Here is a 12,941-nt window from a genome sequence, read left to right as displayed (position 1 = left end):
GGCAAACTCTTTATGTAAAGATCCAGATAAAAAGTATCTTAAGCTTTGAGACAGTGTGGCAACTACTCACCACCTCTGGCACTGTGCCAGGAAAACAGCCAAAGACAATGTATAAAGGGGGGGATGTTGGAAATGGAAGTCCTAATCTTTCCTCTAAACTACCATTAGTTCACATTTTTAAAGTTGCTTAGGCCAAAATCCTTGTGCTATGACACCTCTTTCTTATACTGCTTAACATCCTTCTCATTCCATAGGCCCTGTTGACTTTATTCAGAGATGAGCCATTCTCACCTGCCTGTCACCAGGCCACCAGCATATCTTGCCCTGAAACTATGGTGCATTCCCTTATCTGGTCTTGCTACTGCCCTTGCTGTCGTTCAGTATTTTCAATATGATGGCCAAGATGACAATTTAAGAACACACATTTGAGCATGCAGCCTCACAAGCTCAGATGCTTCAGTGTCTTCCTCAGTCACCTACAATAGCAAAGTGGTTACACACCCACCCCAACATTCATGTCCTAGCAATTGCCACCTTTCCGAAGTCCTCGCCTCCCACCCTCTGGATCACCACTTTCCAGCCACAGGGGCCTTCCCATTGTACCTCAAACAGAACAACCTATGCCCTGTCCCGTCTCTGTTTTGTCCTGTCCATCCTCCAACCTCAATCTCCCTCTTTTTTAAACGCTGCTATATATACCTATATTGCACATATTACTATTTTCATACTATTTATTTAGTTTGCTGTGTTTCTCTCTCTGAAGAAGAATACAGTTCCTGAAAGGAAAATGAACCCTTGAAAGAATGGAAATTTGTCCATTGTATTCCCCACTTTTTCTCTGTGAGCTTAAAAAGTACTTGGCCAAAAGTAAATATTGAAAAATATGCTCAAATCTTGGAGTTTCCAAAGAGAAGCCAGTGTGATCTTTGGGGTGAAAAAATGAGGTGTGACCTTGGTCATGGACTCCTCCCTCATTCCTTTTTTTTTTTTTTTCCTTAGAGGATCTGTTGGCTATCACAAAGTAATTCACCCATTTCAAGTAAGTAGGCTAACTATATACTCAGTTAACATGAAACTAACAGTCAAGATTTAATGAGAAGGAATATAGAAATCATTTTTTTTAGATTTGGTCTACTAGAGGATAAAATCATATTTAAAGCATAGCATCAACAATTATATTATCAATATGGGTGCTGAAACCTGACCAATCTAAGTCCAAGTTTTACCTCTACCATTTTCTATCTTTGCGATATTACACAAATTTTACTTCTCAGCATTGAATTACTTGGCTATAATTTAGGCTTAGTAATATCCTAAAGCTGTTCCATGGATTAAATGAAAAACTATATGTGAGAGGCTCCCATGTGAGAGTTTGGGTTATTTTGTTTTTATTTTTCTGTTTTCTTCCTTTAATTGACTTTCTCAGATTTTGTTTTCGGCACTTTCTTACTGGACTTCAGAAAAATAAAAAGTTGTTAAAAAAAAATCACTATAAATTCATGGATTGAGAATCGTGTTACAAGGAGGTGAGAAGTCCCTATCCTGTAGTATTAATATTCAATTCAGTAGCAAAAGTCATGGTCACCCTTCAAGAATCCATCAGTGATATTTACCCAGAATTGTTGACTCTCCTTCCTGCTTTTGAGGATTCACAGAAACATCCAATGACAACTACTAGCAAAATGTTAAACTTACATAAATAAAATTTATCATACCATGTTGACATAATTGGTCATCTCAAACACCCGCTTTCTTATTTCCTCTTGATCCTGATTATATTTTTTAAACTAAAAAAACAAGAAAGACAAAATATGGTGATTGATAAAAATGAATATAATTGAAAGGTTAAAAATGAAATATGGTTTTTATTACTTATTGGTGATTATTATTTAGGATCAATTATAAAAGTTAGCACCTAAAAGTGAGAAACAAATTGCATCATTACATCTCTAGCTAAATTAGGACACTTCGGGATTATAGATGATGCTTTGTTCTCTTAAATGCTGGCTCAGTGTAAAGTCCTAAAGAATTATTTCAAATAGTTTTCAGTTAACTATTATGGCTTCCTAAGCTGTGTAAAATTAATGCAAGAAATAGCTTATTCATAGAAAAACATGAACAGTAAATGAATTTAGTGCAAAAAGATAGGCCAAAGTTTACTTCCTGAGTTAACTAATATTCTCAATTATCATCACACAATTATTTTTCCTTTGGAGATCACACAGGTGGACCTCAGGTTTAGAAAATTCAATATATGAATCAGCATTATTGTAAAAAAAGACAAATAATATTACTATAAAGTTGCTTTTTTCAGAAGATCTCATTCTTTAGTCTTCTATATTTACCATTCTGTGAGAGCATAAATTTTAAGTTATCAATGATTTTATTATTTAATGGAAAACAAAATGACAAAGAAACTTAATTGAATGCTAAGTTTGGAGTTTTTAAGGCAATAAGGAGCATATAGTGCCAAAAATTTAAATTTATTCATAGTCTCAAAAAGGAGAAACCCAAGTAGTCTATTCATGTCAGATTTTCTAGGTTCAGAAAAATTTATAAAATGCAATATCTTATCTAAAAATCTCATGATTTTTAGAAACGGATCTATATGTTTACTGACTAAGACAACACAAATATTTATGTAGAGGAAATTTGAAAAGACACATTTATTTGCTATAATTACCTCACCATGATCCAGGACCAAATAGTATTCTATATATTTTTTATGCTCCTTAACCTTCCGGTCTTTCAAGTTCTGTAATATACATAAAAAGAGAAATTTCCAAGACAACATTTTTTTCTCTGCAAGCATCATTCTTTTATGTGAAACATATAATTTTATGAACTTAGTTGATATCTAACAATAAAAGAAAACAATATTAGTATTTTAATTCTAAGCAATCAAAATTATTACCATGTTTTAGCATATTAGACCTGGAATGGAAACCTGTGATATTCTAATCTGGCTCCTTTTACCAGAGCTAAAATGATTAATATCTAATTAACAGAGATGCTGGAAGTAAATACAAAGTCTTTGGATTTTTGAACAGTGGACCCTTCCCACTAGCCTTCAATGAGATAGACAAACTTTGACTTCAGCATCCTTCTGTTTTTAAAGCAGGTCCTTATTTCTACCCTCACAATGCCCCCTCTTTTACCAGTGGGGTAATGCCCAGAACCACCACACTCACCCTCTGCTTTCTGCTCCTCAGCAGAGCTGGAGTTCTCCACACATTCCAAGTATCCTCTTTTTCTGTTTATTTTTCCCCCAAAAAAACCCCAAAATCACTCCTGTGTTTCATACCAGATTATCCTATTGGAAAGTTATATATAGATTGATATATACATACATAATACAATTAATAATAAACTATCAAAGTTCATTATGTTGCATTTCTGGAAGTGCTTGTCATTTAGCAGGTAAATACTTTTCTTTTCCTGTTTGATTATTTCCTGGAACATAATGCACCTGATTATAAATATAGTTAATATATTATTTATATAAACACACACATATATAAATTATACACATATGCAACTTATTCTTTCCTCCTGACTTCTCATTTACACTAATATGTCTGCTTCAGGGCCAACTCTTTAGAGATTTCCCTAGCCATCTGTAATGAAATAACTCCTTGTCACTCAGTATCACAGCATTCCATAAAATCAGAGAGTTTGGTGAGACCGTAAGAAAACAGAGGTTTGCAATACTTGATCAGTTATTTTTGATTTTGTGCAAAGTGTTCTAAGAAATCATTAGAAGGCTTTAAACTTAAAAGTGACATGATGTGATTTACAATAAAGGAATCACTCCACCTGCTGTGGGGGTGAATTCTACTGAAGCAGTAATGGCAGAGATGAAATCAAGAAGAGGCACTACCATAATTACTGTAAGACAGATGGTGCCCTGTGGCTGCTGGTTCTAGTTTTTGGCCTGAACAAATAATGACTGGTGATATTGCTAACTGATATGGGGGAAAGTCAGGGAGACGCAGGTTTTGTTTGGGGTTTGGAGATGAGTCTCTTTCTATTTTGACCATGTTAAGTTTGTGATACTAGACATTTGAATGAATGCATGAGATATGTAGTTATAACAGTGTGAACCTCGGAAGAGAGGCCTGTTAGAAATATACATATGAGAGTAATTAGTTCAGCATTTCTATTTAAATAGGCCAGGATGTGATTATCTAGAAAGAGTATATAGATGAGTTAAGAAGAGGACCCAAGTCTGAGCTGTATGCAATGCTCTAAGATTTAGCCTTCAACCAGAGGAGGGATAACAGTGAAAGGAAATGGGAAGGAGTTGTACTAGTAGGTTAGATGTAGGAGGCAAACCAATTAAAAAAAGATAGGATATCATGAAAACAAGGCTATTTGCACGTGGTTACCAAGGAGGGAGGCAGAGGGTACAGGGGCCTGTGCCGTGCTAACCAGGAGAGCAACATTCACATAGTTAACAGTGATTCTTCTGGGTTCCTAGACATCTCTGGCAGAATTTAAATCCACAGCATATTGAACCCAATGGAGATTTTACTATACTCTGAGCAATCTGCCCAGTGCTTATGGATTCTAAGAACATTTAGAAAAGATTTGAATATGAAATGAATCCTAAAGGAAATAAAGGTAATAATGTAAAAGATTTTTTTATATGTACTTTGTTGCTTCAAACACAAGCCACACTCATTTTTCTTCTATGACTAGAAGCAGCACTGAAAATATAAAGCATATATTCTAACTTCCTTTGGGCAAATTCAATTCTGCTTTTATTTTGCTTATCACTACATCCCCAGCAACACTGCAGCACTTTACGAAATATTTGTTGATTGAGTTCATTGGTGAAGACAGCAAGATATTTTATTCCAAAGTAACAATAATAATTTATACCTTTGTTACATGTTATAGTATTATGAACACTAAGGTATGTGTAGAAAGTTGCTTGTTTCTAGAGGGCAAGCATTATACCTAATACTTCTTTTTACTACTTACACATTGTTGCTACTAATAGATGAAATAATGAATAGATATTCAATACACAAGATTTCGGGGTCTCTATAGCCTATTAGTTTAAAAAAAAAGACTTTAAAGTTTAGTCAACTGCAGATGCTAAGATCAGAACTCAGGTCATCTAGGACAGGACACAAGAAATGACTGCAAGTAAAAAATAAATATGTACATACAACAAGACTGATGGCAGGTGCGACCACATTCCGCCGAGATCCATGTGTCCATAATGTGTCATCCAACCCACAGGTGCCATTAGTATTTTCATCAGGATCATACTTGAAGAGTGCATGTTCCTGTTCATCTTGATTTGTGGGCCCTAAAGGTTCAATGAAGTACCTTTGATCTCCCTGACTGAAGTAACCCCTAAAAAAAATGTGAGAATGCAGGCTTCTTAAAAATTATTCCTGCATTTTAGTTCCATAGACATGTGGCTCACAAAAAGCCATCAATGTCAAATATTTCAAGTTCATGGCAGAAGAATGCAGTGTAACAATGTAGTTGAAGATACCCTTAGAGATTAGCTGTACTCATTTTCTTTATGAGGAAATGGACCTATTGGGAGAAGTGACTACTGCAATATCATATTGTTAACTGTGTTGGAGCTGGCACCAGAATAGATTTTTCCTGACTCTCAGTGTTCTTCCATTCCATATGCTATGTCTGCTGTAAGGTGCACTGAAAATAAAAAAGGACTTTGCTGGATCATATGGAAGGTCCATATTTAGCAGGCTGAGGAATTTCCACACAACTTTCCAAAGTGGTTGGACCAGTTTGCACTCCCACCAGCAGTGCAGGAGAGTTCCTTTTTCTCCACATCCTCGCCAACATTTGTTGTAGCTATTTTTTTTTTAAATGTGCCATTCTCACTGGTGTAAGATGGTGTCTTATTGTAGTTTTGATTTGCATTTCCCTGATTACAGGGAATCAGGGTGGGGGAGGGGAGGAGGGATTGGGGTCAAAATAAGGGGGTGGGAATTGTATGGGGAATATAACCAAGATGAAAATGCACACATTGTGCAAAAATGAAAAATGATGTATAAAATAAAATAAAATAAAAACAAAGTGCAAAAAAAATAAATAAGAAGGACTTTGGAGTCTCTCAGTAAGGGTTAAAATTCTGAGTCTTCACGTATTAGCTGTGATGCCATGGGAAAATTACTTAAAATCATAGAGCCTCAGTTTCTCCATCTATGAAATGATAATAACAATAATACCAACTTAATCAAAAATAGATTATTGGGTCAAGAAGATGTGGTATATATACACAATGGAAGATAAACGAATGCCATTTGCAGCAACATGGATGGAGCTAGAAGGGATTATGCTCAGTGAAATAAGTCAAAAGGAAAAGAAAAAATATCGATGGTTTCACTTATAGGAGGAATTATAGGGGAACCAAATAAGGCACCAGGGGGAAAAAATAGTAACAATAAAAAAACACAACAAAACAAAAATAAATAGGCAACTATAAATCAGAGACATTCTGCAGGGGAGGAAGAGGGAGAGGGATCAAAACAAGGGAGGGAAGAGCACAAGGGACTATGGTGATGGTGCACAGGTAAATTGGTGGTGGAAATTATATTAAATTCTACACCTGAGGAAAGAAGCAAACACTGTAAAAAAAATGAACAATGACGTAAAATATATAAAAATAAATAAATTATATAATAATAAAAAAAAACCAACCTAAAAGGATGGTTGCCAATATTGAAGGACACAGTATGTAAATATGGGATCAATGTCCGTTATCAATTTCTTCTACTTCTTTTTAATGAAGCCCTGACCTAAGGTTCATCCCACCAATATTTTGGAGCCCTCATTATACATTAGGCATTGAGCTATAGGCAGATGGTTTAAAAAAAAGTCCCGGTATCTCCTCTCATGCTTTCTCCAGACCTTATATTCCAATGAAGAAGATGGATATAGATCAAATAATTGCATCTGACCTGACTCATATATATATAGATATAGATATAGAAGCATATATCTACATATATACACATACAATTTAATTATGCTATATTGCTAGGAAGAAAATGTACAACAGCATATAAAAAGGAGACTGGATTAAATGTACAGGCACTTAGAAGCCAACAAGAGTGGATATGAAGAAATAAGTGGTTGACTGCAATCATTTGCAAAAACGATCATGATAGCTTGGATGAGGTTGTGGAAGTAGAGAGAGAATATAATGCCTAATCTCTGGAAATATTTTGAACATAAAATCAACAGGACTTAATACTAGATTGAAAAATCTAGGTTGATGACTAGAAATCATCAAGGCACTAAGTTTCTGGAAGTATAAGTCATTAATTTATTATACCATTCATTGAGACAGGGAACACTGGAAAATAAAAGATTTGGAAGTAAATCATTAGTTTGATATGAAGTACATTATGATTGCAATTTTTATTGAAATATCCAGATATGGAAGAAATATGGAGGTTTGGATGAGGACATTAGACAATCAATTCTGGGCATTTCCTGCTGTAGACAGATGCAGAGTGGGTCATTAACATGTAGAGAGAAACTGGATGTCCTTGTCATAGACAGGATGAACAACAGAGAGAATTGAGACTTGGAGAGGAGAGATGAAGAGGGACACCCATTCCCTAAAAATCTTTGTTTTTTTGAAGATTTATTTATTTATGCATACAAGAGCTGGGGTACAGGCCAGAGATACGGGGGTGAGAGGACCCACCAGAGACAGAGTAGGGAACACAACAGGCAGACTGACAGAAGTACACTGCTGAGGGGAGCAGCTGGCGAGACAGGAGAGGTCTGCTGCGCCATGTGGGTTGCTCCCTGGCCAACCGGGAATCGAATTCCTGCTGCAGAGTCTACGGATTGATTGCCTCATAGCGCGGTGCTTAACCCCTTGCACCACCAGAGAGGCCCCATTCCCTAAAAATCTTGACTCTAAAACTTATACTAAAGAAACCTCCATTTTGAACATAAGCAAACAACAACACAGCAAACAATGTGGATGTGTAATTTACACACCACTGTCAAGAGAAGCCGTGTCTCCTTCAAATTTCAAATTTTTTGAGATCCTAGGATTCACACTCAACTGTAGTAAATCATGTTTGAAATTGTTCAGATTTATTGAAACATCCTCCTCCCATCATCACAGGTACACACAATCCATTTAGGATGTCTTACCTTAGGCCCCTACAAGTGCTGATGCTAGCATCAGAAACTTTTTCATTAAGGATATGCCCTTGGTAATAACAATCATCCTAAAAAACAAAAAGGAAAAGAGATTTTGCAAAGGAAAGTGTGCATACTTTTAGACCCATGGCTAAATTTGAAGTTAAATTCTCAAAAAAAAGGAAATACAGTGCCTTTAAACCACTTTATACTGAACAAATGTCAACTTAGAAAAATAGAATATTTTAAAGCTTTTACTTGTTAAAATCTTTAATATTTACTTAATGATCCCAAAATACTTAGAGTGTTAACTAAATGTTGGTATAGGTGCTGCTGAAGTTGCACAGCAGGGGTGAATATGGTCTGAAAGAAACAAATTTACATCTGTAAGCTTAAAAAAACCCTGAGCTCCTCCAAATCAGGCATTATTTTTTCCCTTAAACTGTTCATTTTTTTAAACTATGAGCTCTTCCCAGTGGATGAGTTATTCAGATTGTGGTTGAATTCATTGATTCATCTGAAGAATTCCACCAGGTTAACTGGATCAGTACAACATCCCCTGCCTCCATCTGAAGCAAAATGCCTATAAATGCCTATCCGAACACCTTTTTCTGTAGATATACGTCAGTCAAGGACACCATTCTACTTTGCTTAGATGAAGTTATGGTCCATGTAAATTTTGATATAAAAGGGAATGTTCAAAGAGCTTCCAATAAAAAAAAAATGGAACTCAGAAAAGATGACAGTGTTGAACGATCTCTCATTCTGTTTTACATCTGCTCTGAATAAAATTCAAGTGTGGAAATTATTTTGGAAAAAACATAGAAATTGACCAATTCTACCACTGAGGAAATGGTCTTGAGTCTGGGAGACTACATGATCTTACTAAGCTAACATGTACTAAGAACATGAGATGTGTTTAGTTCTTAACTTTTCTAATAAAAGTAACAGCTCCTTCTGCCCACTCTCTTGCAGAGAGTTCTTGAAGGCTGTCGAGATATGCCTTTGTTCATATCAAACCACTGTGTCGAAGGGGATCAATTAAGTAATTATTGCTATTGAGCAAAGCACCACTTTAAATGCAAATATTATTTTCATTATTTGTCTGGAAATAACACCATCTTTCAATAAATCTAGGAAATGATCTTACCATGATCTGCGGGCTTGTGGTAACCTCCTTGCCAGTGGAATTATAATGTATTTCTGTGTAGTCTGGTGCAAGGAGACCACTGAGAGGGAAAAAGAAGTCATGATTATTCAGGAAAATTACAAAGTCCAGCGATCAAAGTGAGAACTTTCACTGGCTGTGCATAAAAGTTTTAATTCCTGAGCTCCAAGTCCTACATCCCCAAAACAAGTCCAACCATCAATGTGATGCTTAAAATAATACAGACAGGGACATTCCTAAATGTTATAGAACAATATATACTTCCCCCCCAAAAAAAGACTTGCTTATTTTATTTGTCTGAAGGGAAATTTGGATAAAAGGATAAAAGGGATAAAAGGATAAAAGGGAAACTAAGAAAGGCAGATTATAAAAATTATTGAGAAGAGCAATCTTCTTCAACTGTTTGGGTAACTGCGCTTTTACTTTCCCATTAGTAACTAATAACAGGGTTAAATTGATTGAAAGTTAATTTGCTTTGGTAGGTAGGGTCTTTTCAGCATTTGCACTAAGCATCTAAAATTATGATTGTAATAAATACTGGAGCTTATATAAAATAAATATTTTTAACTAATGCATCAGGTGACTGCTGGTAGTTGTAATTAGTAAAAAAAGACAGCAAGCCTCTTGCAGGGACATACATACTGTACTGAAACAAAAATAAGAGTTGAAAACAACTCTTAAGGAAAAAATGCTGAAATAAACAATTAAAAAATTTTGAAAATCTTTCAGAAAATAGGAGTCTGAATATATATTTTATTATTTTTTTTTTTTCATTTTTGCACAATGTATGCATTTTCATTTTGGTTATATTCCCCATACAATTGATATATATATATATATATTTTGACTTTTTAAAAAATTTAAATATTTTATTTTATATAATTCTTACATCTTTTTTCATCTTTGCACAATGTATGCATTTTCATTTTGGTTATATTCCCCATACAATTGCACCCCCCCTTATTTTGACTCTAGTCCTTCCTTTTCCCACCCCTCCTTCCACCCCACCCCCATAGTATGTCTCTGGTTTATAGTTGCTTGTTGATTTTGATTTTTACTTTATATTGATATATGTATTTTAAAAGAGGAAGGACAAGGAGGAAATGAACTAATTAGTTTGCACTCATGTACACTGGCTGCTAGGTTAGATTAGGTTAACTTATTCCTTTCAAAAATTCTAAGAGATAAATATTACTCTTTTATTTTTCAGATGAGATTAAATAATTCAAGTGCAAATGATCACATCCAGGTTTGCCTGAATCAAAGACCTGTTTTATTTCCATTAAAGTACAGTTTCCAAGCTCCAGCAAGTTGTGAATTTTTGCAAAAGGTGATGATCCATTCAAATAAAAAAAATATGTTGTTTTACATATAGAACAAATTAGGGATTAAGAGATTGAGCACATAATTTGAAAAATTACTTTGGAAACCATCTAGATATAGGATGACCAAGGTCTGCGATAGAGATGATCAGAAAAGTTTGAGGAGAATAGTTTAATTTGGATGAAATGAATAAAGGGGTATGATGGCAATGTAATGTGAGAGAAAAATGGACAATTAGTGGGTAGTTGGGGGCCTCCCTGCTGGCACAGCGGGTGAGCACAGCACTGTGAAGCTGTCTGCAGCTTCTGCAGCCTGGGTTCCAATCCCAGCCCTGCATGGCGTGGCTGACTCTCCTGTCTCCCCTGCTGCTCCCCTTAGCAGTGTTTTAGATCAGTCTGCCTGTTCTGCTCCCCGCTCTGTCTCTGGTGAATTCTCTCACCACCCTGCAACTCTGGCCTGTACCCCATTTCTTGTATGCATAATTAAATAAATCTTAAAAAAATTAGTGGGTAGTTGGATAGAAAGAGCCCTCAGAATGGAATCAATAGAGCCCAAATCAATCCTGACAATCATTTCAAAATGATTTTGAAATCTTAATTTTCACTGTTGGAATTATAAAATACAATGCTCTATGGGTAGATTTAAAAATCACAGCAAAGTGCACTGAGACCTATTTCTCTGATACTTCATCGAATTTTATCAAATGCATGTCTGCCTGTGTTTTATTACTAGAAGTATAAAAACAATAGTAAACTTTTGTTTTATCCAATGTGTTTCTACTACATATGTAAGAACAAATATTTGCTAAAAACACTTTGAACGTATTAAGAGCAAAAACTGATGAGCCAAGGTTGGCAAAAGCCATAAGCAGTAACAGACACAATTAGCACAATTTTTATATGCTAATTTACTACTGATGAGGATGATATCAGAATAGACTTACTTGGTTTTTTTCAAGTGAAGCACTGCAATTTTGCCATTTACTGTCATTTTATATTTCAATTCAGTTTCATATTTTTCCTGCAAAAATATATACACATTTACTGGTAATTAAAAACATACACAAATATTCATTTGTCTAAGTCCATCGGTTTTATCATTGGTGAAGAATACCTGCTTTTATTTAATATCAGTCTATATATACTAAATATATACCTCTACCTCTTTTGAGACATCAAATAAAGCTGCCGACTAAATGGACAAATCTGAAACCTTTATATCCATATATTTATTCAACTATCTATTCACCCACCCATCCATTCAACAAATATTGTTTAAGTGCTGGTTATAAGCAAGACTGACTGGTTCTGGAAATTCAACTCTGAGAAAGAAAAAAATGTACCTGTTAGGAAGCTTATAATCTTGTGGAAAGATATGTAATAAAAGTAACAATATTTGGCCTAACATTTTAAGGGCTACTCATTCACTCACTTGTTTACATATTTATTTGCTCATTTATTAAAAAAATATTTAGTTCCTCTTATATCATGCAAATAAAACTTATGGCCATAAATAAAATATTTTCGGTTCTACTCTGGTCTTTAATGCACCTTTTAGTAAGTTTTTGCAAAAGATTATCTCACTCTAGGCCACATCTTAAGCAAAGTGATCCTGGGTGATGAAGGTGTTGGCACAGCTCACTGGCAATGCCAATGTCTCGTTCTCTGGTCCAGTAGAGGGCAGGGTTGTGTAACGAGTACAAGAGTCCTTTTCTTCACTGCATTGAGAAGTGACCTATGCAGCAAGCATGGAATGCAGAGGCCACTGTGTTCACATTGCATTATGAGTTCTGGATGTTAACAGTAATTGTCAATCTATTCATTGCACAAGGAAGACCAACAGTCTCAACATAGAAACCACAAGGATAGGGCCTCCCCTGGTGCGCAGCGGTTGAGCGCTGGACTGCGAAACTGCCCGCACCCTCTGCAGCGCTGGATCGATCCCCGGCTCGATCTGATCCCCGGCTGCTGGCGAGGGTACCACAAGGTGCGCAGACCTCTCCTGCCGCGCCCACTGCTCCCCTCAGCAGTGTTCTTCCTCATTCTGCCTGTTCTTTTCCCCACTCTGGCTCTGGTGAATTCTCTCACCCTCCCACACTTCTGACTATACCCAGGGCTTGTATAAAGAAAAAAAGAAAAAAAAAAGAAACCACAGGATAATTCCCAAGAACTTAGCCTATGTGCTCTTATTAGTCATAAGCTGTGCCTGAACAAAATAAAAAGAAGATTCTATGTCAGGGGAAAGGATGTGTGTGCTGAGTGGTAGACAAGATGTCACTAGAATCTGTAGTCTATGC

General features: G+C 35.7%; 1 protein-coding gene across 1 annotated transcript in view; it reads right to left on the bottom strand.

The window, feature by feature from the left end:
- ADAM28 (ADAM metallopeptidase domain 28) overlaps positions 1–12,941 on the bottom strand; it is a 312,744-nt gene that overhangs the window by 27,738 nt on the left and 272,065 nt on the right. The window contains exons 7-12 of the mRNA XM_054690295.1: positions 11,589–11,665; positions 9,305–9,383; positions 8,167–8,243; positions 5,178–5,367; positions 2,684–2,755; positions 1,716–1,787 (exon numbers count right to left, since the gene is read on the bottom strand). Of these exons, the coding sequence (XP_054546270.1) occupies positions 1,716–1,787; positions 2,684–2,755; positions 5,178–5,367; positions 8,167–8,243; positions 9,305–9,383; positions 11,589–11,665 (567 nt within the window). The remainder of the gene's footprint in view (positions 1–1,715; positions 1,788–2,683; positions 2,756–5,177; positions 5,368–8,166; positions 8,244–9,304; positions 9,384–11,588; positions 11,666–12,941) is intronic.

This window comes from Talpa occidentalis, unplaced genomic scaffold (genome assembly GCF_014898055.3).
Source record: "Talpa occidentalis isolate TD23 unplaced genomic scaffold, MPIMG_talOcc4v2.1 talOcc4.8, whole genome shotgun sequence".
In the NCBI taxonomy this organism is placed as follows: Eukaryota; Metazoa; Chordata; class Mammalia; order Eulipotyphla; family Talpidae; genus Talpa; species Talpa occidentalis.
Note: the sequence above shows the minus strand (reverse complement) of the source record. Positions and strands in the feature narration are given on the sequence as shown.